At 31.5% G+C, this 24,777-nt stretch overlaps 9 protein-coding genes across 11 annotated transcripts; 4 read left to right on the top strand and 5 right to left on the bottom strand.

Moving 5' to 3' along the window:
• Nucleotides 1-3,056: 3,056 nt before the first annotated feature.
• LOC119685957 (CDK5RAP1-like protein) lies at nt 3,057-4,904 on the top strand. The gene is made up of 2 exons (XM_038100377.1): nt 3,057-3,587; nt 3,655-4,904. Exons 1-2 carry the CDS (start codon nt 3,125-3,127, stop codon nt 4,902-4,904), a joined length of 1,713 nt encoding a protein of 570 aa, XP_037956305.1. The 5' UTR covers nt 3,057-3,124.
• Nucleotides 4,905-5,084: 180 nt separating this feature from the next.
• On the bottom strand, nt 5,085-6,150 carry LOC119681431 (exosome complex component RRP46-like). Its single transcript, XM_038094618.1, has 3 exons — nt 5,907-6,150; nt 5,605-5,840; nt 5,085-5,552 (listed from the first exon to the last, which is right to left on the bottom strand). Exons 1-3 carry the CDS (start codon nt 6,025-6,027, stop codon nt 5,139-5,141), a joined length of 771 nt encoding a protein of 256 aa, XP_037950546.1. The 5' UTR covers nt 6,028-6,150; the 3' UTR covers nt 5,085-5,138.
• A 1,019-nt stretch (nt 6,151-7,169) lies between these two features.
• On the top strand, nt 7,170-8,670 carry LOC119683362. 2 transcript variants are annotated; one of them, XM_038097020.1, is made up of 4 exons: nt 7,170-7,499; nt 7,561-8,035; nt 8,096-8,175; nt 8,423-8,670. In XM_038097020.1, exons 1-2 carry the CDS (start codon nt 7,271-7,273, stop codon nt 7,848-7,850), a joined length of 519 nt encoding a protein of 172 aa, XP_037952948.1. In that variant the 5' UTR covers nt 7,170-7,270; the 3' UTR covers nt 7,851-8,035; nt 8,096-8,175; nt 8,423-8,670. The 2 variants fall into 2 exon arrangements, with proteins under 2 accessions (XP_037952948.1, XP_037952947.1); XM_038097019.1 differs by lacking the exon at nt 8,423-8,670 and having other exon boundaries at nt 8,096-8,396.
• A 74-nt stretch (nt 8,671-8,744) lies between these two features.
• On the bottom strand, nt 8,745-10,088 carry LOC119683361 (translation initiation factor eIF-2B subunit alpha-like). Its single transcript, XM_038097018.1, has 5 exons — nt 9,978-10,088; nt 9,804-9,905; nt 9,384-9,750; nt 9,044-9,314; nt 8,745-8,980 (listed from the first exon to the last, which is right to left on the bottom strand). The coding sequence occupies exons 1-5, from the start codon at nt 10,009-10,011 to the stop codon at nt 8,834-8,836; spliced, it is 921 nt and encodes a 306-aa protein (XP_037952946.1). The 5' UTR covers nt 10,012-10,088; the 3' UTR covers nt 8,745-8,833.
• A 1,268-nt stretch (nt 10,089-11,356) lies between these two features.
• On the top strand, nt 11,357-13,609 carry LOC119683358 (mitochondrial-processing peptidase subunit beta). The gene is made up of 6 exons (XM_038097016.1): nt 11,357-11,535; nt 11,829-12,038; nt 12,097-12,425; nt 12,484-12,860; nt 12,955-13,046; nt 13,102-13,609. Exons 1-6 carry the CDS (start codon nt 11,467-11,469, stop codon nt 13,444-13,446), a joined length of 1,422 nt encoding a protein of 473 aa, XP_037952944.1. The 5' UTR covers nt 11,357-11,466; the 3' UTR covers nt 13,447-13,609.
• On the bottom strand, nt 13,596-15,642 carry LOC119683357 (2-(3-amino-3-carboxypropyl)histidine synthase subunit 2). Of its 2 annotated transcripts, none has more exons than XM_038097014.1 (5): nt 15,380-15,642; nt 15,191-15,322; nt 14,839-15,085; nt 14,624-14,779; nt 13,596-14,413 (listed from the first exon to the last, which is right to left on the bottom strand). In XM_038097014.1, exons 1-5 carry the CDS (start codon nt 15,533-15,535, stop codon nt 13,680-13,682), a joined length of 1,425 nt encoding a protein of 474 aa, XP_037952942.1. In that variant the 5' UTR covers nt 15,536-15,642; the 3' UTR covers nt 13,596-13,679. The 2 variants fall into 2 exon arrangements, with proteins under 2 accessions (XP_037952942.1, XP_037952943.1); XM_038097015.1 differs by having other exon boundaries at nt 14,842-15,085.
• A 782-nt stretch (nt 15,643-16,424) lies between these two features.
• Nucleotides 16,425-17,445, top strand: LOC119683363 (dynein light chain Tctex-type). The gene is made up of 2 exons (XM_038097022.1): nt 16,425-16,550; nt 16,614-17,445. The coding sequence occupies exon 2, from the start codon at nt 16,621-16,623 to the stop codon at nt 16,954-16,956; it is 336 nt and encodes a 111-aa protein (XP_037952950.1). The 5' UTR covers nt 16,425-16,550; nt 16,614-16,620; the 3' UTR covers nt 16,957-17,445.
• A 773-nt stretch (nt 17,446-18,218) lies between these two features.
• On the bottom strand, nt 18,219-19,668 carry LOC119683359. Its single transcript, XM_038097017.1, has 5 exons — nt 19,542-19,668; nt 19,296-19,480; nt 18,825-19,243; nt 18,541-18,762; nt 18,219-18,480 (listed from the first exon to the last, which is right to left on the bottom strand). Exons 1-5 carry the CDS (start codon nt 19,603-19,605, stop codon nt 18,237-18,239), a joined length of 1,134 nt encoding a protein of 377 aa, XP_037952945.1. The 5' UTR covers nt 19,606-19,668; the 3' UTR covers nt 18,219-18,236.
• Nucleotides 19,669-20,772: 1,104 nt separating this feature from the next.
• Nucleotides 20,773-22,707, bottom strand: LOC119676778. The gene is made up of 3 exons (XM_038088037.1): nt 22,191-22,707; nt 20,964-21,115; nt 20,773-20,868 (listed from the first exon to the last, which is right to left on the bottom strand). Exons 1-3 carry the CDS (start codon nt 22,705-22,707, stop codon nt 20,773-20,775), a joined length of 765 nt encoding a protein of 254 aa, XP_037943965.1.
• Between the last annotated feature and the right edge of the window lie 2,070 nt (nt 22,708-24,777).

Below are 24,777 nucleotides of genomic sequence, written 5' to 3'. Positions count from 1 at the left end.
TGTAAACCTCTGTTTCTAAGATAAGTTTCAACTATTACTTCCAGTAACTGTAAGCCACTAGATTGAAGTTACTTTAAACCTGGCGGCTTTTCTTTAGCAGTGGTTCGGAAGGTCTTTAGACCATTAACTTAAGACTTTGGAACAATGTCTCGAGGCTTTTCTGAACTATTGATTCGATGCAACTCTAAATGATACTTTAGTGGCTATTTTAAAAAATTTTTTTGAAGCTACATTAAAACATTTGTTCGACGCTAATTTTAACTATTGGTTTAAAACTACTCTAAACCACTGATTTCTTAGCTACTATAAACCATTGCTTCTCAGATGTTTCACGCCATTAGTTCGGAAAACTCTGAACAATTAGTTTGAGGTTACGATGATTCGATGATAAATGATTACTCTGAAGCAATGATTCGAGGTTTTTCTTAAAGGATAATTCGGGACTGTTCTAAACCATTAGTTCGAGACTACTTTAAACCAAACGTACCACCACTACTTATATGATTTATTGATAGATATGTATTAACTAACTAAAGCTAACTTAAATTTACCAACTGAAAAATCATTTTTTGAAATTCGACGGAGCACTAAAATGAATTCCTTATACTTAGAATTTCTTATACTTCCCCTACTTCCTACTTACTTATCCTTATACTTATCATTCGCTTGCTTAATGGTAATACTTCTATGCCTACTACAATGTTGCCACATTGAAATTATCAAATATTACTTCTGCCCCTACCACTGAACTAGCAGTAATTGAAGCCACAAAGCTTTTAAGTAGGGATTTTGGAAAACACCAAAATTATGTAATAAATGAGTGTCATTTAATAAACTGAATAATATAAATTAAATATAAACTATTTTATTATGCCTAAGATGTTTAGGATGCTACGATACATTACCACTTGTAACTGCTACAGCTTGCATTGTTCTACAAGCCACGCATGGAGCAGGATTACATGGACAATGTTATTTCGCAGTGGAGTTGTTGTTATTGGTGCGAGTACAAAGATTTATTTGACCAGATCGTTGGTGTCACAAAATTGTCACCACCTGAGCATTATCATAATTACAATATTGCCGCAATGCCATCCGAATGCCCGACACACACTTGAAGTGCACAAAGTCAACACAAACGAACTTGTACTCGAGCTGGAACTGGAGCTGGAGTAGTTAACAACCTAAACAAATGACAACAACACCAACAACAATATTTACACATAAGAAGTATTAACATGGTCAACACAACACAACACAATGTGACACAACACAAGCCAATGGCACAAGTAGTGTCACTAACGTGTACAACATAAACATGGCAACTAAATGTGGTACAGGATTTGAACAATGCAATGTCCTTAACGTATTTGTGTTTGTTACCAAGACATCAACTGGAACATTCAAACAAACTAGTTAAGAAACTCACAACTGCACTAAGTTACTAAAATCTGCTGCCTCATTAAGTTTGAATTCACCTCCGAGAAGAGGATATTTTAATCCAAATATTCAAAAGATTAATGTACTTCGCTCTAAAGCTCAATACTTTAACTTTGATAGTAATGTCAATGACTAAGTAGAAGTCAATAAAATAAAACCATGAGCAAAAAATGCAACGATGTTTCCTAGGTAGGTAATCCACTAATCCACGACTTTTGGATTAAAGTGGTTTTTAAGAATTGAAAAAAAATGTATAACTTCCACAACGAGGTTTCCGATCCGCGTTCCTATTAGAACGACTCCACTCTTTTCAGTTTTTTGAATATCAATATGGATTGGTCATTGCAATCCTACACTAATACAATTTATGTGTCAGATGTTTGGCACTCTTTTTTCTTTTAGGACTTAAAGCAAAGCAGCTACTGCAACCAATTGTATAAATAAATTTGCAGCCTTAAAAATTGGTCTTCACAATTCTCAAAAATGTACAACATTCATCAAAAAGTTTCTGATCATCGCCCTTCCTCTCCTGCCCCGTTCTACAACTCGAATGGTCCAACTGACATAAATGTATAACTCTCATCACGACGTTTTTGACCATCATTCTTCCTCTGTTGCACCACATTCTGTATCTTTCTTCTAATAGTCTCGAGCGCCACTGTTAAACGCACATTACTCTTCTATAGACAACTTTTCGCCAAATCTTTTGAACAAACTAAAGATGGCAGATGATGAGTGTCCTGCCAAGTTAATTTGTACTATATTATAGTAGTGTATCTGAGGAACACTTATCAAGTGCTATTAGAACTACATTCTGCTTTTGAGCAGATATACGAAGAGATATAGATATAGAGATGAGATAAATACCTGATGGGTTCAAAGACTATTGTAACTCGCTTTCTTAGTAAGCTATAGAATTGTTGTTTGTCCTCACCTATTTCCTGAGACGCTATGATGTTCAAAAAGCAATTCTGGTTAGCTGGTCAAGTTCCATTCTGTTTTTTTTCAACCGTTCTTGGGACCAGCTACGGTGTAGTTATAAAGGCCTGCTAACACAAACTGCAAAAATCTTACATGTACTCTAAAAACTTTCGGTTGGGCAATAAATTTGACAGATCGAAAGCAAATCTAGATTGAATCCAAATTTACCAATCGAAAACGTCATAAATACACAACATAATTTTAATTCATATTAGAATCATAGATTCTTGGTAATGATAATAGTTTATAGGTTAGGTTCAGGCCTTTATACATTACGACCAGCTTTATCTATTCTGCACCATCATAAATACAGAGTAACATTGATTTTTTTATCCAGTTGCTATCACAATCTAAACTATTCGATTTATATATTTGGTAATTGCAAAATAAAAGAATTCCATCATTCTTAACCACACTGTTTTGTCAGTTAAATACTTAATATATGTTATTATTCAAAATTTAAAATCAACGGTTTTTTTTATCAAATATCCACGTATTTATATAAAAAATTTCCTTCGTCTCTTTTGTTATAACTGTTATAACTTTTCACTATTTACACATGAGTACATACCGTCATTGCACTGCGACTAGCACAGATGTTTTCCTAATGTGTTTATGCAATTTAAATGCGGTGAACTAAAATTGCTTTAGTTTTATAATAAAATTAATAAGACAAATCTGTCTTCAAGTGAAGGACTTCAACATGAAACTATGTTTAAGCAGGACCTGGCGTACTTTATCCGCTAAAAGTAATCACAAACGTATTTTAAGCACTGCAACAAATTCCACCAAAGTCTCAAATACACAACGAGAAACATTTTTGGAAAGAGTCACAACCGGTCCTGGCCTACAGGACTTCATTAATGTTAAACACGTACCACGTGTAAATGCAATACCAGACCCAACTACAATTGTGCCTTATATAAATCCCGATACTTACGCTGGGCAGGGACGCCGAGTGTTCTTCGAGGTTTATGGCTGTCAGATGAACACAAATGACACGGAAGTGGTTTGGGCAGTGCTGCAAGAGAACGGATATAACAGAACCAGTGATGTACAGGAGGCGGATGTAATCATGCTGGTGACGTGTGCCATACGAGAAGGTGCGGAGCAAAAAATTTGGAATCGCTTGAAGCATTTAAACGCAATGAAGTCAAAACGTCCAGGTGAGTTTTATATAAACTTTTGCTGTGCCCAAGAGATTTGAATTAAAAAACTGAAATTTTTCTAAAGCACGTCGACCTTTACAGATAACGCTGCTGGGTTGTATGGCGGAAAGGCTAAAAGAGCGCCTATTGGAACGTGAACAGTGTGTCGATGTGATTGCCGGTCCCGATAGTTACAAAGACTTACCAAGATTATTGGCTGTTTCCAGACATTATGAACAAGCGACCATTAACGTGCTGCTATCATTGGACGAAACATATGCTGATGTGATGCCAGTGCGATTGAATGTGGAATCTCCTACAGCTTTTGTTTCAATAATGCGCGGTTGTGATAATTTGTGCACATACTGCATAGTACCTTTTACGCGTGGTCGCGAACGCTCACGTCCCGTGACATCAATCGTCAATGAAGTGTTGGCGCTGCGTGATAAAGGTGTCAAAGAGGTTACACTCCTAGGACAGAACGTCAATAGTTATAGAGACATAACTGTTAGCAATTCTAACGATAAAATTACTAGTAACATAGCACCAGGTTTTAGTACAATTTATAAGCCAAAAATCGGTGGCGTGCCATTCGCTACGCTGCTCTGTACTGTGGCAGAAGCTGTGCCTGAGATACGTATACGTTTCACATCACCACACCCAAAGGACTTCAGTGAAGATGTATTGCGTGTTATACGTGATTATCCGAATGTTTGCAAAAGTTTGCACTTGCCAGCACAATCAGGCAATGATGCGGTGCTCGCGCGTATGCGACGTGGCTACACACGTGATGCCTATCTACGCTTGGTTGATACCATTAGAAGCTACGTACCTAATGTTGGTCTCTCTAGTGATTTCATTTGTGGTTTTTGTGGAGAAACTGAAGAAGAATTCGACGATACTATAACACTTATCGAAGAGGTGCGGTATAATGTGGCTTTTCTATTTGCATACAGCATGCGTGAGCGTACAACCGCACATCGTAAATATGTGGATGATGTACCTGAAGCTGTCAAAATTGAACGTTTACAACGCATGGTCAAGGCGTTTAGACACACTGCAACAGCCTTGCAGAAAGAATATGAGGGAAGAGATGAACTTATACTCTTAGAAGGGAAAAGCAAACGCTCAAGTGAAAGTTGGTTTGGTCGCAATGAAGCTAACATTAAAGTTATTGTGCCTGCAACAGCCTTACCTACATCGAAAAATAGTGTAGAGACAAAGGAAATCGCTGCCGGAGATTTTATTGTAGCCAATATAACCGAGTCCAATTCGCAAGTGCTAAAAGGTACGCCACTTTACATTAGCACAATATCAGATTTCTACAATAAATAAAGAATATTTCCTATAAGAAGAAGAATTTTCTATTTAATTTTTGTTATTGTTGTACCCCAAAAATATCAGTTTGCATAGTCCCTTTTGGGTGTGCTGTACGGCACTTCTTGGTCGTCGAGTCGATTGCAGGCGCTTATTGAACCTTTTCCTATTACCCAGACTATGATGAAAACATTAGTCTTTCTTACGCAATTTTTTTTATTCTAATTAAAAATACTTATTAAAATTAACTTTTCAATCTTTCTCATTTTTACTAGCATTTTCTGCTTTTGTGTCATCTTCTTCACTTGATCTATAATCCAGCGCCACGACTCCCACGTTCTTGCGTATTACATTGTACAAAGGTGTTATAAAGGCACGAAAATAGTCTAAAACCTCAAAGCTGGCTGCTCGACATAGCAGCTCAGCATCATTAAATTGTGCACGAGTGTAGCTGCCATTGGCATAAACCGTGACAACTTTTCTTTGCACATTTTCAAACGCAAATGTAAAAGTGGCAAGTTTATTTTTTGACTCTGTTAAATCAGGGTCCAGTATTAGACGCTGTTTTGCATCCAAAATGCAATGTACTGCCGTAAATACATATCTCATAGACGCACCATTCATAAGCATTGCCAAGGAAACCGCATTGAGCGCACAAGCGAATAACTGAAATCCAAAACAAGTTAGCGAAAGCAATTTAATTAAATAAATCACTTACACCACTTCTATCTTCCACTTCTTGCACTTGTACTGAGAACTTTGCGCGACACAATTTGTTGGTATAAAACGTTGCGATCACTGTATCTTTTATTATCCCTTCAAACAATTTATGGTGAATTGTAGCCACACCAGCTTTGGGTCGATAAATGCATTCAACGTAAGCATTTTCACCATTCATATGTTGAAGTTTGCACTCCATAGGACCAGAACATGCCGCCACAACACATGTCATACCTTCACATTTAAATAAAAATAAATATTTGTTTACATTTCTTTTAATATCTTAGAGATTTAATTTACCTTGTGAATATGTAACAGAACTATCACTATTCGAGAGTGTGTATGCTTCACATTTCATAGGCCGCAATTTTAAATCTTTTGTAATAGTTAAACCATTTGTATCTGATATTAAGGAATCCATTTTATAGACTTATTTTTCTCGTTATAGTTTGTTTATTATTGCAGTTTAGAAAGACGGACGTTGAAATGTGCGGTTTGCATGCTGCCGGTTTGACGTTAGCAGAAATGTCAAACAGCTATTAAATGTAGGGTTGCCAATATTACGCAATAAATAATAATTTTAATTTATTAAAACAAATAATTTTAAATTAATTATTACTTTTAGTCAACATGATGAGCATAAAGCCGATGGGAATGTGCGGAAAAAATAACAAATCCCTTATTAAAGTATCTTTCAGACATTTCCATCACTGTTGCAATCTGTCAAATGTCATGTTTCCGTAAAGAGCAAATCTAACACAAATGCATATAATGCAAGCAAACTACATTGTGTATAAATACAAATAAGCCCATGTGTGAGTTCGAGTAAATTGTTGGTAAATTGAGGCAAATAGTAAATTATGTCGACATGGCAGCGAATGTTGGTATGTACGAGAATTTCGAATAGGGTAAATTAGATAAAAATTAAAGAAGTTAAGTGTTACCTTGTTAAAAATTTTGTGAATTTGAAACTTTTAACCAAAAATAATAAATAAGTGCAATAAAAAAATATTTACATAAATGCAGTGCAAAAAATTTCTAGGAAATTTCAGTTTACTTTAACTCGCGCACGGCCTAAGTATATATTACCAAGAATGGTAGAAAAGAATGATGATGAACTGTATTCCATAATTCCTGCTTATAACATTTTCAATATATAGAATAACACAAGCAGTTGCGGTGAAAACTGCTGATGTTTATGATATTATATCGTTCCGCATCGATACCTGATTTAGAACAATTGACTGGACGATATAAGAAGTCCAAAGAAATGTCGGATATACAAATGCGGCAAGATATATATATTAAACGTGTAGTATGAGTATCTTATCATGCTTTACCGGTACCATGATCATATCGTTAATACACACCCCCCATAGCATTAACATACATTTCAAAATGTCAAACGAAATTTATGAATAAAAGATCCATGACGTCACGTTACACATCGTTGTTTTTTTTTACTGTAAAGCTTGTCGTGCTTTTGTTGTGTGCTGGGCCATTGCTTAAGCTAAAAGTTTTACAAGTTGGCAGCACTACTTTTGCAACAAAAGTATTTTTTAATACTTTTTAAAGTAAATAAGTAAATACTGGAAGTAAAAATATGACGTACCTATTAAGTTCCAAATAGAAATAAAATAACTATTGTTTGGTGAAGTAAGAAAATGTCAGATCCTTGGCTGAGCGATAATAAGCTTAAAAATAACGAACAAGACAACGAGCTGAGCAACGAAGCTCCGGAAACAGAAGCAACGACAGCATCTTTGGAATTCGAAGATAATTTTACAACTATATCTTCTGCTTCCGCTAACAACACAAACAACAATTCTAACGGTACTAAGTCTAAGAATCATCAGCCGCTACCGGATTCCGATAGTTACTTACGTGGTTTAGGTAAATAGAGTAGCCATAATTTTTTTCATCTAAATTAAAAAAAAAAATATTTAATTGACAGAACGTAAACTTGAAAAAATTAAAAAAGATTCAAAACTTGTGAAGGCGTTAGCAGAAAAGCGAGAAGATTGCTTAAGGACTCTGCTGACAGACGATTTTCCCGCAAGTACACAGAACTATGACATATTAGAATTGGATACACCAGTGAGTGGTGCTGAGTCTACAGTGCAAGAGATTTGCCGACATATACAGCCTGTGCAGCCGATTACGATTGGCGAAACAGTAAATATTGTTAAATACGATCAATTGGAAGACGAAAGCAAGGAAACGGACGGACGAGCAAGTCGTTAAAAACAACATACCACTAAAATATTTATAGAGGATTCAGTATGGACACACAATTTGGGAAATTATTTTTATTTTTAACGGATTTGGCTTATAAGAGCCGCTTGACGATACCAGTACTGATTACTTCAGCTTTTCTTGTGCTTGACATACGTTTGCAAATAGAAATCAATGTACAAACGGGGCAAATTGTACGTATACTTATAAAAATTATTCATTTATGTGTTTCAAATATATTACTTTTGGTACAGGCTGAAGTCGAGGAGAGCGAGGAAGAAGATTTGGACGTACAAGATGGCTACAGTTCTGATGAAGAGGACATTGCTAATTTGTACGTTTGATTATTTTAGAGAAGTTTTTGTTGTTTAATGTTATCGCTTTTTTTAATATTTATATATTTTTTGTCAGTTTCTGAAATTAAAAAAACAACACATATAATGTATGGTATGATTTCCTTTCCAAAAAGGAAGTACTTATTTAACGAATATGTTTTATTTTTCAAGAATTTATATTTTTTTTTTTATTATCACTTTATTATAAGCAAAACTAAATGCACTTTATTTACTTTTCACAAACAGAAATAGTCTCGATGCAAATACAACTTCGCATTGATGCTTTAAATTAATTATATTAGTTGGTTCGGAGTCACAGAGAAAAGGATTTCGTATTTCGTAAACGAAATTTATTATTGTCAATTCAATTGAGTTACGTACAAGTTAAACACAGTATAATTAATATAAACATATATTTGAAATTGAATATATAAAATATAGTATATATTAATAATTACGTGTGAATTTAAATATATAAAATATTTAGCTCCCATATTAGTGTTATTATCGCACAGAAAGAAGTACTAACAAGAAATGTAAACCGTTGATATTAAAACAATAAATGATATAATTAATTAAATTGAAAATCAACAAAAATTTACTTTCACTTTTATAAATTTTATGGTCAAATTTCATATAAGAAGGGAATCATTGTCTCTACATATACAGTTTTATCAATTCATCGCTCACAGCAGAAGGTGTTAGTATGCCTAAATCAGTAAACAGTAATGTTATATACGCGGGTGGTGTATAGTCCACCTGTGGATGAATTTTCGAAACATCGCTTAAGTCCTTACGTGAATACTGAAAGCAAAAGTAATAAGAATTGAATTGATAATAAAGAGTCAGTAACACATCGAAGCATACCTTATATTCGTTAGGTAAATCTCTTTGATTAAGAGGATATAAACGTGTAAACTTGAAACTTTCCGCGAGTACATAGAAAGGTCTTTTCATTTCGCGCGCACACAGACCCATAGTAAACGAGCCTATACGATTTATAATACCACCACTCTCAACAACCGCTTCAGCGCCTACCATTACAAAATCAACAGATTCCATAACGTAACCAATTGCTGAGTCCAAAATGAGTGTTGAATCAATACCTGCGTTTTCTAAATCAGCGACCATTTGCTCACTATTTTAAAAAATGCATAAATTATGATATTTCAAAATAGTTATAGTTTTTAGAAATATTGAATATTACCCTGGATTATCAGGTCCACCTTGTGTCACATAAACATGGAATTCCTTGTTGGCTTTTGCAGCACTGATCAGTGTTTTAAGCACAACACGTGAACGCGAGTGCGTCAGCACACGACAACCATCCGTAATGAACTGTTGCGCTTGTTGTGCAATAACATTACGCGAATTTAACAATTTTGCTAAGAATATTTTTCCACGATGTAACATAATTTGCCGACATTCCTCCATATGTTTATCGTCCAAACTTAATGTAATGAAACGGCAGAACAGCTCACCGCCAGACACTACAGCCGCAATGGACAAATCTGTATTACGCATGGCTGCCACAGCCTCTCGCATGGTAGTGTGTAGAATATGTATAGTGCCAACTATTATATTTACAATTATTATAAAATTAATATGTATTATATATTCAACATACATTGTTTTTTCTCAAGTATCATTAGCAACGTTTTAATAGCTGCTATACCAGATGACAGATCCTTATCCTCTTCCAGCAATTTTAGGAAGTACTTAACGACATCTAAAATTTCATCAGATTTTATTTCAAAATATTTTTTAAAATTTCTGAATAAATTCAATTAAATAATATTACCGAAGTCCACAACTTTATTTGAATCCTGCGGCATCTTAAACTGCGATAATCAAATCAACCTAACAACACATCTATTTCTTAACCAAAAATGTAGGAAAAGTCAGCTGTGTTCAATGTTTATGAAGTGGAAAAACAGTGTTGCCATATTATATCAAACATTAAAATATAACTGCATGTATTTCTTAAAGTTTGTTTATTTATTGTTTTTAGGCCTTTTCTTTTGTAAGCATGTCGCAAAAGAACAAATAAAATAAGTACTACTTTAGATGGCAACTCTGGACAAAACGGAAAATTTGTTAGGCTTACATATGCAAAACGTGTAAAATTTCAAAAATGAATAATAATTCTTTATAATTATTGGTAAGAACATTTATCTTTTTACATTATAATTAAAATATGAATTTTCATTCCTTTTAACAGTAAAATAATAAATAAAAAAAATAATGTATTTGTTACAAACAATGATAACACGAAATACAAAAAATTAACAAATCATTCGTTGACAATGAACTGAAAATTTCATATGTACTTCCAAAAATCGTTCACAATAGACGAGTTTTTAGTCTTGGCAACCATACAATTTGAGTTATTAGTTAAGCGGTTTCAAAAAGGTTGGACTAAATAAACGAGCAGTGTTGTTGTTGTTGTTGTGGTTACGCTTATTGTTTTAACCAGAGTATAACGGGTACTGCTAAGTGTAATTAACAATCGCGTCTTTACTGTGCTCCAGTTTAAAATCCTTGTGACAAAAACCCCTTACACAGAGTTTACTCTTATTCAATAATTACCCAAAAAACAGCACTGAGACTGGTTGAATCATATTCATATCACTTTTAAAATACGTTAAATATTTTTATTTTTTTACATTTTTTTGTTGTGTTATGTATAATATGAAATATAAAAATTGTATACATACTATAAAAATTATATAATTTAAATAAAAGAAAACAAAATCAGTATAAGAAAGATAATAGTAATCATTTCTATCTTATGTATTTAAATTAGTTTATTTAATTATGTGTTTGAATTTTTAAATAAATAAAATGCTCACACGATTTTAACGGATGACTGGAATTTTGCAACATATTCACAATAGATTACTTTTCGAGTTTGGCTGCACTGAAACCTAAAACAAAATTTTTAGCGAGTGAACCCTTATTCAAAAGATTGTTGTTGCTTTATATGTTTTCTTTTCTTTTGTAAGTCGTGAGTATTTTTTAGCTACTTTGAAACAAAAAATTTTAATTTGCTAATGTTAATTGGTTAAGTAATGAAATACAATGCGTATATATAAATAAATAAAATTTGGTTTTCTTATAAGCAACACATGACATTAAATATGTCTGGCATCACTCACAAATTTGACATTTCTTACTGCATACAGCAACACACTACCTTCAGAGGAAAAATTTTTTAGACACCGTCTTTTTGGACTTGGTGCACAAAATTTATTTTATTTATCACAATAAATTAAATAACATCGAAAGCAATGGCATTACGTGTGCTTGGTATTTCACAAAATTTGAAAACCCTTTCGAGGACTGTCACCATTTTAAAGGTAAATAACATCCGACACAAAGTTTCTGATAAAACATAATTTTACATTTGGTAACTGAAATTTTCATATGAAATTACGTAATTGAAAAGAAATAAGCAGTTGAAAATTAATGATATACGAATTATATAAAGAGAATATAACTGATTCTTATTAACGACTGATATTTATTTAATTGGTATTTTAAATTATTGTGAAACTATTTAAAACTTCCAAGTACAAACCTCGTTTGAGGTTATGTGCTTATAAAACACTTTAAAATTACTAATTATCCATATATTTTGTTTAAATAATAGCGTTTCAAAGCTAGTGATGCTGCTTTAAAAAAAACTCTTCTCAATATACCAGCCACGCAAGTAACAGCATTGAATAATGGTTTACGCGTTGCTAGCGAAGATTCTGGTGCGTCTACCGCGACTGTAGGTCTCTGGATCGATGCTGGTTCTCGCTCCGAAACTAGTCAAAACAATGGTGTAGCTCATTTTCTCGAGCATATGGCCTTCAAGGTAAGTTAATAGTATTAACTTTTTTTAAAAATATTTATTAAAAAATAATAATTATTAGGGCACAGCTAAACGCTCTCAAACCGATTTGGAGTTGGAAGTCGAAAATATGGGCGCACACCTAAACGCCTACACTTCTCGCGAGCAAACTGTTTTCTATGCCAAATGCTTATCAAAAGATGTACCAAAAGCTGTTGAGATTTTAGCAGATATTATTCAAAATTCCAAATTAGGCGAGTCCGAAATTGAACGTGAACGATCAGTTATTTTACGTGAAATGCAAGAAGTCGAGAGCAATCTTCAGGAAGTTGTATTCGATCATTTACATGCCACTGCCTATCAAGGAACCCCATTAGGTCAAACTATTTTGGGACCCACAAAGAATATTAAGTAAATCATTTAATATATTTAATTGTGTTTTTTTGGAATACATGTATGACTTTATTAGATGCATTGGAAAGAATGATCTTTCAAACTACATTAATACCCATTACAAGGCCTCTCGTATTGTACTTGCTGGAGCTGGTGGTGTCAAACACGAAGAATTAGTCAAACTAGCTGATCAGAATTTAGGAAAATTGGAAAATACTTTCGACGGCAAAATGCCTGAGGTTACATCTTGCCGGTTTACTGGTTCCGAAGTGCGTGTACGTGATGATACTTTGCCATTAGCTCATGTGGCTATTGCTGTAGAAGGTTGTGGCTGGACTGACCAAGATAATATTCCATTGATGGTTGCTAATACATTAATTGGCGCATGGGATCGTTCACAAGGTGGTGGTGTTAACAACGCTTCGAATTTAGCACGTGCCAGCGCCGAAGACAGTAAGTAAATAAAATATTGATTCTAAAATGTTCCCTAACACTCTTAAATATTAGGCTTATATTACTAGTGTAATTCTTTCATTAAATATTTCAGATTTATGTCACAGCTTCCAATCTTTCAATACTTGCTACAAGGATACTGGCTTATGGGGTATTTACTTTGTCTGCGATCCTTTGCAATGCGAGGTAAAGTGATACTTAAAAATTTAAGTTACAATACTTACAGTATTTGTTCTTATAGGATATGCTTTTCAACGTACAAACAGAGTGGATGCGTCTCTGCACTATGGTAACTGATGCTGAAGTTGAACGTGCAAAGAATTTGTTGAAGACTAACATGCTTTTACAACTCGATGGTACCACACCAATTTGTGAAGACATTGGCCGCCAGATGCTCTGCTATAATCGTCGCATACCATTGCACGAACTTGAACACCGTATTGATGAGGTGACCGTACAAAATGTACGTGATGTAGCTATGAAATACATTTACGATAGATGTCCAGCTGTCGCTTCAGTTGGTCCAGTAGAAAATTTGCCCGACTATAACAGAATTCGTTCATCAATGTACTGGTTAAGAGTTTAAGATTGGCGCTCGCTTAAATATAGTCTAACTAAATAAAAATTATCAATAATTAAATTTCTAAACAAAACTCAGCAAAATTTCAATTTCAAACCACTGCAAATTAGATACAAAAGGATTCAAGGACTATACAATAAACAAAATTTACAATGTTGATTAAACTATATTCAATTTTATTAATTATAAAATATTAAAAATAGTAGTACAAAAGAAAAAGTAAACCTAATATTGTTCATTCAATCGTGTGTATACTTAATTGGTATACCGCTCAGCCCTTTTTGTAATTTCGCTGGTTCAGTACAGCCCAATGCAGGCTCCAAGCCCTTCCATGTGCGATCTTCATAAGTTAATCCAACATTTGTAGTCATAACTTCCATTTTGCCTTGTGTAACCAAAGCTTGTTGTTGTGCGCTTAGAGCGTTTGTGTTTGCCAACTCCACGCTATCATCAATTGTGGCATGTCGCAGCCGACCACTTACTAAACTAACATCTTGTCTGGCAATATTTTCCTTATTAAATGCGATAAAGTTACTACCTTCTGGGAGGAGTTCGGTAAAATCAGTTACATAAGCTTCTGGATACTTCATATGCCATGCAGGATTTAATGCCATTTCTGCTTCGAATACAGAAACGACTGGTTTATAAAATTCTTTGGAATTATATATGTTATTGAAGGGACAACCAATTAACACGAAACAATCTATCTCCAAGAAATTTGCCAATTTTGCTGGATTAATGCGTCCAACCGATATCAATTGTGTCTTAACGCCCCTACTCTTTGCCATCTCTTGTAGTCGCGATATGACGTCCAAGTATCCGCTAGCAGTGAGTGTGCCTACAACAAGTCCCAATGTTTGTGCATCCTTACATTTCTCAATGTAGTAATAACGACGTCTTATGTAGTTCGCAGTCAGAGGATTCTTTTCGTTTAGAGTATTTGTTAATGGATTAAAAATGAACCACTGTTGAGCTGCAAAATGTATGTTTAAAAAAATTAAATTTTAATATTTCAAGACATTAAAAATACTAATATATGTAAATAAAAAAGATATTAAATGACTTTGCTACTATTTTAAACCCCAACCGTTGGAACGATATGATCAACAAAATACTGTATTTTTCCCCAACACAGATTGCCTTAAGATAAATTTGTAATCATTTTAAAAAATTGAAGATTTACCTTTCTTTGTTAATGACAAATTAAAGAATCTGCTATTATCTTCTCCAACAAACACACATATTTGCTCATCATTACATAATATTTGATCTTTTTCCTCCACTGCAGGATAAGCCACAATATGAACATCTTTGCATTGGAGCGTTTCCTTTAAATTCTCTAACGAAGAAAAAATATTTAATAAATATAAAAAACATACTTTATATTAACAAGATTACTACTTAAAGAAGCCGTTTCCATATCGGTCAAGTCATTTTCTAGCAAATGGTGGTAGCCAATATCTAAATAGACGATCAAGACCTTGTCTTTGCTATTATCTTTTAGCATTGACATCTTTTCAAATAGTTGTTGCAGGTCAATTGGTAATTCAGGAAACATGTACAACACAGGCAAACGAGATACTTTACTCCGGCAGGCATTTCCAAAATGTATTAAGCTGTCGCTATCAATGTGCGCTGCAGCAATCTAAAAACCAAAATTCAATACTTTAATAAAAACTCAACATTTGTTGTATATAAAATTATTCTATCCAAGTAATATTATCATCATCCTTAGACTACGCAATATTACCTCATCTACACAGCAACTGCCATAAGAAGTGTCAGCGAGTATAAAGAAGTTGATGCCAGGTAACACTTGCTTTAACTTATCGCAAATAGCATTGCTGTGTGGTAGATAAGCGTCCGGAAATTGTAAACAAACCTAAAAGAAAAATCACTTTTAATAAAATATTTTATAATAAACTTGATATAAACTAACTCTTTGATAGGCATTCTGACGAATCCAATCCACTGCAGTCTTTTGGTGCTTATCGTTCCACATTTGTTCTTGCGTTACGGTGGGTTCATCTGTCAATTCGGTTTCGCGTTCCAAAGCAGCGGTATCTGAACTTGAAAATGTATTCGATGTTGTCATATTTTAAACTTAAACACTTATTTATATTTTACTTTAAACTCTTTAATATTTTATCATACGCTGTTTTGCTTCTATGTTCGCACCAAAGAATAATTGCTCATGTATTCTTTGACTTGCACGTACACCAATGCAGTGTTGCCATATTGTTGACTAATAAATGAAGTTTAAACATGTAATTAGTCATATTTTTGTAGTTTAATATAGCATTTTCATTGACCTCAAATGACTGATTTGAATCAAAAATCATAGATGAGAAGTAAATTACTGATTTCTGCATACAAAATCTCATATGCGCAAATGAATTCCATTTGCTGATTTTGTACAAATGAGTTCCAAATACGTTCCATATGCATTTGAATACAATGAACATACCCTAAATAAAAACTTTTAATGGCATAAAACAGTTTGAGAAAGCTGTTTTTGACATATTTACAAAAAAATAGGAAAACAAATATTTGGTGGTTGCATTTCCTTGAAAATGATACATTTCTTATTGGAACTTGTACTTCCCAAAAATTATTTTATCGAAGTTAGAAACAAGTTTATATTATATAAAGTTTATATTATGAAGTTTGAAGGTATATTTTATTCAACATTTTTTCGGCATAGGCTAAAAATCAAATCAATACGCAAATTGATAAATCAGAGTGATTTGAAATGAGGTATTTGCTGCCAGTTTAAATGCTATATAATATGTAATATACAATCGTGGTTACAACAACTCCTTGCACGCTCTTAAAAATAATTTTAAAAATCATTTTAAAGTAGATATTAAGACTTACTTAAATATAGCAAATATATATATTTAATGCACATATTTAATAAAAAATTCTTTTCATAATTAATTTTAAGAATGGCAACGCTGCCCACCTTTTCGCTATTGACATTTCGCAATTTTAGCACAAAACATTATTGAGATTAACTAGAGTAAAGGCATTCCAAAATAATTGTTTGTAATACATTGTAGCACTTTTTTGTATGATTCTGTATTATAATATTCTTTATTAATTTTCAAGTAAGAAATTAAGACTAGTTTTTATAATGTGTGTTCTAACAAAATATGTTTTAAATATTTAAGCAACAAAATGGAAGGCGCACGCGAAGAGAGTCACTTTGTCGTGGATGATGTAAGCAAAATTATAAAAGAAGCTATAGAAAACACCATCGGCGGTAATGCGTACCAACATGATAAGGTAAACAATTGGACTGGCCAAGTGGTAGAAAATTGTCTCAGTGTTTTGACCAAGGAACAAAAGCCATATAAATACATCGTAACATCGATGATTATGCAGAAGAACGGCGCTGGCTTACATACGGCAAGCTCCTGTTTTTGGAATAACGATACTGACGGCAGTTGCACTGTACGCTGGGAAAATAAAACAATGTATTGCATTGTTTCAGTTTTCGGTTTGGCTGTCTAAAGTTTCCAATACAATAAATACATATTCAACAGAACAACGGGGAGGGATGGCGAGACTATAGGTATATCGGTTAGAATGTTTAAAATTAATTGAAGATTTGAGTTTTATTTTCGTACTTCTTATTTAAAAAATATTATGAAAAGTTTACAATATATTGTTTTTAAGTAAATTGAAATTGTTACTAAAGTATTTTTTTTAATGTTTTCATTTGAATTTATTATTATCTCGTTTTTTTGCTATATGAAATTTTGGTTAATAATATATTTTGTATTTTCAATGTTATAAATCTCGACGTAAAGCGTTTTAAATACTAAATTTGCGGTTTAGTTAAAGCTCTAAATGAATAAATGTTAAATAAAGTATGAATAAATTGAAATGTATTTTTGTAACTAAATAATTAGTCAAGATATCAAGCTTATTTAACAATTAATTAAACAATAACTACATTCTATAGCTTACTAAATTTAAATCAATAAAGTAATTAACATAATAAAAGCATAATTCTCTTGTTGATTTATACACATTTTTCAGGTAAGGCGTAATGAATCATACGAACTTGTTTGTTTCATTCATGTATGTATGTGTATGTGTGTGTGTGTATGTGTGGCGTCGTATCTTTTCTTTATTGACAAAATAATTTATTTTTGCTATAGCAACAAAATTCTAATTTACTTTTTATTTAAATTATATTGATTTTTATACATTTTTATAGTTTTATTTTAAATGCATTACACATCAAAAATAATTAAGTTTTTATATTGAAGACGAAGACCACTGAATATTCTATAGATTTTAGTTTCAATTATTGTTTATTATACGACGCCGCTAAAAACTACATTTTACCAATATTAAATCATATAAAAATTTTTTTTTTTCTTTTAAATTTATAAATAAAATAATATTAGATATTATTTATAGTTTCCCTCATGACCGCTTTGGTTAGATTCGAACTTCATTAGGATTCGTAATGCTAGTGAATAAAATACTTTAACTCAGGACAATTATTTAAATTTATTAAGAGGTAACTTATCACATTTTTCAATTCAGTAAATAATTCGTTAAAGAAATATATGCTCATTTTTAATTGCTATTGCAAAGTTCAAATTTGATTTTGATTCATAGTGTGAACTAACAAAGTGTTGATTAATTATTAAAAACTATTTTATTATAATTTAATAAAAATATCAACAACTATTCAAATATTTATGTTCACTTGAACACTTTTATTTTATAGAATTAAAATTAAATTATTTACAGTCAAAACATTTTAACAATATTTCTTATAACGATTTTCTCTTTCTAGTTTTAAGTTCAGGCATATTCTTTGGTAAATACAGGCAAAGACGATCCGATCCAACTTTAACGCGTGCATTGACTAAATGTGCCAATTTGACTATCTTTGCTTTAGGTACACAAAGATCCTGCAGAAGAATTTTCATATCCACCTCATATTTTTCGCTTGTTAATAATGCTAATACAATATAATAACAAATGGATTTCTCTGTACCCAGAACGGTGCGTAAGCTAATTAGGTAAAAACAAATTAAGTTTATTTAATAATTTTAAAAAATACTCTATACTTACAAAGATGTACCATTTGGATTTACGAAATTAGAACGCACATGATTTTCCACTTTTTCACTAATTTGTGATAATTCAACATTCTTCATACTGCGTGCACGCGATTTTATAAAATTTAGCAAACAATCCATATACACCAATAATTTTATGTGCAATATACTTTGATTTGAAATTGGCGATTCCTTTAGCTTCTTTACAAGATTAAGTATATACACTGAATTGATACTATAATAAAAAAATATACATAATTATAATACTGTACAACATTAAAATTTACTTCAACATACGGTAAATCTGAAACATCAGCATCAAATACGGCCTTCGCTTCATCTTCCAAACGTTCAAGCAATTCCTCTGGTACTACATCGTGTACATCGTAAATTTGTTCCTGTTTTGTTGCTTCTGCATTAAATTTAGGCCGTATTATGTCGTACTGTGTAACTAACACATTACTGGTGCTATCATTTGGATCATCTTGCTCAATCTTAGAGTCATTGACTGTCGCATCCAAATCATCTTTTACCATGTCAATATTTACTTTCATATTTTCGCGGCTGGTCACAAAACGCGATGCCTTACGCCCACCGAATTCTTTTAACATATGCAGTCTACTTACTTCTGCCGGAAGTTGTGCTATACGTTTACGCTCCAATTCATTGTAGACTTGATTGTTGACCATCGCCTGCTTAATGGGTATGAGCCGCATCTAAACTGCAACTTTTAGCTAATTTTGAGATATCTATTTAAGTAACGCTTACTTTGTTAGTTTCTTTGTTTCGTATGCATATAAAATTTTGCATGTGTTCATTTTCGGTGAATGGTCCATGGTACACATCATCATTAACCTTCACCATAACACCTTTTGTGTTATCCTTATATTTAATTGCATGAAATTGCATTTTGTCTTCATTAACTTCCTTCAGCTCACCATTCTGAAAGTTTACTTTTGTAAACAAATGCCGGATTAGCATACATTGGGGACTGTATATAAAACAAAGGCTCACCTAAGGTTGGTAAAGTTGATTCATTTGCTTCCACAATTTCATCAATTATTACTTTTTCTTTCATCTTAATTATTTATTTATTAAAGGAAAATAAACTATATAAACACTAGCACGTGTGGTTAATATATTTGGGATTGAATGTGTGTGTGTGTGTTCTGAAAACTGTTCAGTGTTGGAGTAACAGAGTTGCATTTCATTAAACCGTTTCGTTCATATACAGTGTGGTGAACAAACTACGATGGTTAACTATATATATGCATATATATATATTAATAACAAATAATAGTTTTTGTAATTTACTATTATTATTATTATGAATCATAGATGTGTTACGCTTTACTATTGTTGTTATAGCACGTGTGGTTGATATATTTGGAATTTAATGTGTGTTTTAAATTCTATGCGGAGCTACTAAGTTCGGGGTGATAGCGTTGCATTTTATTAAACCAATACAATACAGTAGTCAAATACGTATATATATTAATATATAAAATTATGTAATTATAATTTTTGTATTTTATTTTTATATTATTACTATTATATTTTTAAACATTATTTTTTATTTATTTTCTTCAGAAATGTGTAATTTCATATTTTTTACTTACACATTTTACGTTAAATTTAACATAAAACATTATATAAAAAAGTTTTTCTACTAATTTTTAACATTGCATAAAATTTTTTTAAAATTCAGCCTTAATGCGATTTTTAGTGTACACAATTTCGATAATTACAGAGTGTAAAATACTTTCATTTATGCTTCATGTAATATGTATGTTATTTGGTGATTAAGCTATTTAAAATAATATGTTTGTTTATAATACATATTTCCTTATAAATTTATATATATGTATAACATATTTAAAAACCGAAAAAGCAGTGGAAAACTTTTTTTAGAGTATGATAATCAGAAAAAAAATATATATACAACTAATAATGCAGATTAAAGAATACCTTATCAAAGGTATAATCAGTTAGACACTCTTTTAATACTTCCACTTTACAAATACGCTATATCTCAGCTTCTGCTTTCTGCTTCACTATAATCACTTTTGATGGTTTTCAAAAACTTATTTCTACATAGTTTTTAATTTTTGGATTTAGTATCACTCAAGATAAGAACGGTTTTTTTATGTCATATTACTTAATTAAATCCACAGTGAAAACAATATTTTAAACTACATTTTATTAAAAATATTTCACTATAATTAACATTAGTAAATAAAATAATTTAAAAGTTTACAGTAGTTGTTTTTCCCAATATATCACTTGTAATTCCGTAACCAGTAAAATTGTAATGTTTACTCTTTACGATGTGAACAACTCGCTGAAAAAGAAAATAAATGTTTTGTTGATTATTGACATTATCTATTTCATTTAATATGTTTTATAAAAATATATATATATATTTCAATTATTTACCAACACAAGCTTTATTAAGAAAACGGCAAACGTTAGAAAACTGATGCTAATTAAAGACGCTTCAGGTGGGAACTCCAAATTGGATTCCTCTAGTATCCCACGCTTGCGTCTTAAATATACTTTCGGTTGCCACAATAATGAAAATTTTTTTTCTGTTAGAGAAATAGTAAACAAATCATATATTTTTATTTAATTATTACTTTAATTACTGACTAATTCAAAATAAGTAGGTATATAATAAAATATACTCGTTAGTATATAATAAAAAAGCAAGAGCTAAGGAACCAGAACCACACATAATAAGTAGGCATTGTATCATAGAAACGACGGACAAAATTTCCTTTATTCCTAAAAATTTCTAAAGAATCTTGTACAGAACTCTGGTATGTCCTTAGTATACCCTAGTCTTGAAAAGTGTCGAAAAAGCTCGTTACAACGTTTGTATAAACATATTTAACGTTAAAATATTTATTGCAATGTAATTTAAAAAATGTAAATTTATTGAGAGGCTGTAAGTAATATGTATGTATATTATAGTCACTTTATTGCTTTCAATATAATGTCGAATTAATAATAATTCGAAAAGTATGTCAAATGCGAAAAATACAAAGTTAAATTTTTTCTGTTATATATATTTAATTGCACTTAGCAATAAGAAAGATTCTAATCAAAAACACAAAGATAAATTAAAATCAATATTTATATTAAAAAGATCTACACAATTTGTGGATATAAAAGTAAACCATTTATAGTAAGAGCTATTCCAACTTCATGAGAATTATAAGAAAAATACTATTGTCCGACAAAGAGCTACTAATCACAAACAAAGCACTAATTGTAGTTGAATTTAGATACTGTTCACGAGTATAATTGTTAATTAATATTGTTCCGAAAATGATTACTATTTAATTATTAAAGAGCACCACAACTTTAACTAAATAACATATATTAAAATTATTTACACAATTCAGGGAAATAAAAGTAAATAGTTGATGTTAACGTTTATTTGAACTTGATGACAATTATAAGATATATATTACATATATTATTGAGTATGAAGTCCCATTCCATTATTGGCAGTAAAATAATATATTGTATTATGTGTCTATATACATTTATTGATCTTTTATATAGAAATAAATATATATTTTTGTGGTTTTTCACATTAATTTTGCAGAGTCAAATAAAATTCTATATATATCTAATTTATGATATTTAAATACTTACCAATTATATGCATTAAACTATCTCTCAGATTTTTGAGTAAATTTATTTTTTGTTTAATAGTAAAAGCTGATTTCCTTATCCAAGTTGTTCGCAACGAAGTGAGAAACTTTATAAATCCATTAATTGATGGATATTGTATTCCATTATTATTATGTATAGAGCCACCATTTTCATTGGAATTTTCTTCATTATTTTCAGTTTCATCATCAAATTCGTAATCGTTATTCATGTCTTGCCTGGAAGTAGTCTCCACTTTTTGTTTTACTGGTTTGGCGGGACTTGTGTTATTGACTGAGCTTTGGTTAGTCGATATCGATGGAGAATTACCATACCTCTCATGCTGATAAGCAACCCAAGCGGGACTTGGCGTATTTGTATCAAACCCTTTATCTCCGTTTTGATTTATGTTTTTTTGACTATTCTTTTGTGGTAATGATTTCTGATCCACATTTACCCATTCTGTACGACTTAAACTAAATAGTTTTATTAAAAGTATTAAGTGCAGAAGAACTGACATTATCGTACTGCAATCACAATCGATACTAAATGCGAGGAACTGAGTAGGAAATTTTGTAACTATCAACTTTCTTTAATTGAACCGAATAAACTGCATTTCTTGAATTTACGCTATTTTAGTTTTTGAGTTAATAATTTATTTATTTGCTGTAAGTAAAATTGTATGTGTCGAAAGTAAATGCACTCAAAAGTTGTTAGAATTTCGTTTAATTGTGGGTTCCACTGAGATTAGGTTTTCTTCTCTTTGACAGTAATTGGTGCATTTACGGTCTGTTTCATATTAATTTGTTTTTTTATTTAGAAAAAGTGTAAGTTACATTTTTAAGCACAATTTTAAACACAAAATTAATTATTTGTTTTTTCAAGTATAAACTTAGATTATTTATAGTAGGGTTGAGAAACCCAACTCACTATGCAAGATCATTAGTAACTTTGGCAGTTACAAAATCGTCAGAAATTAAAAACCTAAAAGGCTACATTTAATTGAAACAATTAAATAAAAAATAATTAAAAAAAAATAAATAAAAAGTGTTTAGTTGCTACAAAAGCGAAAAAAATTACAAATGGATAGTTCAGATAGGAGGCCTTGCCAGAGCGCTGATTATTCCATATAGAAAATATTGAGATTGATAAAGGAAGACCGACAAGTGTGAATGTGAACACTTAGGAATATTACAATAACTTCGGTTATGTATCCAAAAGTAATCCAAAATAATTTCTATTATTTTTTTTTTGGCTAATATAAGTTAGTAGCATTCGACTTTCCAACATCACTATCTTTGTAGACATTCGGACAGCAATAAAAGCAATTATTTGCTGAACTATTAAATCGAAGATTGTGATGAAATGATTTGCCTTACAATGAACGTTTAGCATCATAATGTCTCTCTTTGTTGGGTTCTAAACATAGAGATATCAAAGTCAATAAACTAGCAAATGAGGTGACCAAAGGAAGCTCCCTGATAGATATAATCTCTAGAGTCTAGACAGACAATTTAATTCAATTTGTAATGTGTAAAGTATTAAGGAACATAGATAAATTCACTATTATGATGACGAATAGTCTATAACCTAATCGCGTCGCTAAGACCCTAAAGCCTAGATTAGAAGACCGGCAAATCTTTTGAATTTCAGTTCGCATAGTTCGTGTTCTAACCGAACACTGTGTTATTGCATCAATATTTTAACGTCGGCGCTTTTCTATAAACGGACTATGCAGAAATGGCTATTATGAGTAGAAAGTTCAATCTATCAAAGTATCAATCTATAAAGTTCAATCTAATTTTTGTCTCTGCCTGTTACTTAAGATGTAATGGTTCCAATATTTAGGAGATAATTTCTTCTCTGTTTTGTTTGGGTTAGCAAAAGTAGGCTTAAGTGATGTCTGGAACTTTATCTTGAAGACGAAATGGTTAACTGTAGAATCAAATTGGTAATAACGTTAAGTTTAGTTGGTTACCTCCTAACAATTTTAGGAACATCACAATTGGCATTAGCTCCCTCAGAGTGTAACTGTTAATGTTTGTATCATCATACTCCTTTTAAATGTAACCTAACCTAATCTATTATTTGTTTCGGTTACATCTTACTAAAAATAATATTAACTACGCTGTTCGAAGAACAATAACCTAAGAAAACTCTTTCTATGTATCTTTTCTACCTTTTTCACACATATGAAACTTTAAAGTCTGACGCAGTCTTCTAAAGATGACTACAATTTGAAGGTTCTAAAATGCTTAGAGTCCAACTATGGATCGACCACATGAGAAATATGTGTTATACAAGTATTTAAACGACATTTGAAGGAAAAATATGAATAATAAATGTGGCAGAAAATCCAAACCCTTTTTAGGTACAATATAACGTTACATTTATACTATCATAATTACCTAGACAAATATGGAGCACTTTGAATCATTTTTCATACAAAATCCAGACACAATTCAAAAAAAATTATTAAAAATGTTAGAATATTCATTATTATTTATATTTGCGGAAGGATTCCTTATGTTTAATCAGAGATACTTAACAATATAAACTATTAAAATTGATAGCATTTTAGAATACCTTG

Source organism: Teleopsis dalmanni, chromosome 2 (assembly GCF_002237135.1).
Source record: "Teleopsis dalmanni isolate 2A chromosome 2, ASM223713v2, whole genome shotgun sequence".
Lineage (NCBI taxonomy): Eukaryota > Metazoa > Arthropoda > Insecta > Diptera > Diopsidae > Teleopsis > Teleopsis dalmanni.
This window is presented reverse-complemented; position numbering and strand designations above follow the sequence as displayed.

Excerpts from the sequence above, each read along its gene's own strand:
- LOC119683359 (XM_038097017.1), bottom strand. The coding sequence starts at position 19,605 with ATGAAAGAAAAAGTAATAATTGATGAAATTGTGGAAGCAAATGAATCA. Across the intron at positions 19,481-19,541 it reads ATCAACTTTACCAACCTTAG|TAAACTTTCAGAATGGTGAG; the intron begins GTGAGCCTTTGT and ends TGTTTACAAAAG. Across the intron at positions 18,481-18,540 it reads AATCCAAATGGTACATCTTT|CTTACGCACCGTTCTGGGTA; the intron begins GTAAGTATAGAG and ends TTACCTAATTAG.
- LOC119683363 (XM_038097022.1), top strand. The coding sequence starts at position 16,621 with ATGGAAGGCGCACGCGAAGAGAGTCACTTTGTCGTGGATGATGTAAGC.
- LOC119683361 (XM_038097018.1), bottom strand. The coding sequence starts at position 10,011 with ATGCCGCAGGATTCAAATAAAGTTGTGGACTTCG. Across the intron at positions 9,906-9,977 it reads AAATAAAGTTGTGGACTTCG|ATGTCGTTAAGTACTTCCTA; the intron begins GTAATATTATTT and ends ATGAAATTTTAG. Across the intron at positions 9,751-9,803 it reads GATACTTGAGAAAAAACAAT|TTGGCACTATACATATTCTA; the intron begins GTATGTTGAATA and ends TAAATATAATAG.
- LOC119685957 (XM_038100377.1), top strand. The coding sequence starts at position 3,125 with ATGAAACTATGTTTAAGCAGGACCTGGCGTACTTTATCCGCTAAAAGT. Across the intron at positions 3,588-3,654 it reads AATGAAGTCAAAACGTCCAG|CACGTCGACCTTTACAGATA; the intron begins GTGAGTTTTATA and ends ATTTTTCTAAAG.
- LOC119683357 (XM_038097014.1), bottom strand. The coding sequence starts at position 15,535 with ATGACAACATCGAATACATTTTCAAGTTCAGATACCGCTGCTTTGGAA. Across the intron at positions 15,323-15,379 it reads GTCAGAATGCCTATCAAAGA|GTTTGTTTACAATTTCCGGA; the intron begins GTTAGTTTATAT and ends TTTTTCTTTTAG. Across the intron at positions 14,780-14,838 it reads GGAAACGGCTTCTTTAAGTA|AGAATTTAAAGGAAACGCTC; the intron begins GTAATCTTGTTA and ends TTTCTTCGTTAG.
- LOC119683362 (XM_038097020.1), top strand. The coding sequence starts at position 7,271 with ATGTCAGATCCTTGGCTGAGCGATAATAAGCTTAAAAATAACGAACAA. Across the intron at positions 7,500-7,560 it reads TAGTTACTTACGTGGTTTAG|AACGTAAACTTGAAAAAATT; the intron begins GTAAATAGAGTA and ends TTTAATTGACAG.
- LOC119683358 (XM_038097016.1), top strand. The coding sequence starts at position 11,467 with ATGGCATTACGTGTGCTTGGTATTTCACAAAATTTGAAAACCCTTTCG. Across the intron at positions 12,039-12,096 it reads TCGAGCATATGGCCTTCAAG|GGCACAGCTAAACGCTCTCA; the intron begins GTAAGTTAATAG and ends AATAATTATTAG. Across the intron at positions 12,426-12,483 it reads GGACCCACAAAGAATATTAA|ATGCATTGGAAAGAATGATC; the intron begins GTAAATCATTTA and ends TGACTTTATTAG.
- LOC119676778 (XM_038088037.1), bottom strand. The coding sequence starts at position 22,707 with ATGTCAGTTCTTCTGCACTTAATACTTTTAATAAAACTATTTAGTTTA. Across the intron at positions 21,116-22,190 it reads TAGTTTAATGCATATAATTG|AAAAAAAATTTTCATTATTG; the intron begins GTAAGTATTTAA and ends TTTCTCTAACAG. Across the intron at positions 20,869-20,963 it reads TCTTAATAAAGCTTGTGTTG|CGAGTTGTTCACATCGTAAA; the intron begins GTAAATAATTGA and ends TTTCTTTTTCAG.
- LOC119681431 (XM_038094618.1), bottom strand. The coding sequence starts at position 6,027 with ATGGATTCCTTAATATCAGATACAAATGGTTTAACTATTACAAAAGAT. Across the intron at positions 5,841-5,906 it reads TTCTGTTACATATTCACAAG|GTATGACATGTGTTGTGGCG; the intron begins GTAAATTAAATC and ends TTAAATGTGAAG. Across the intron at positions 5,553-5,604 it reads AAGTGGAAGATAGAAGTGGT|TTATTCGCTTGTGCGCTCAA; the intron begins GTAAGTGATTTA and ends TTTGGATTTCAG.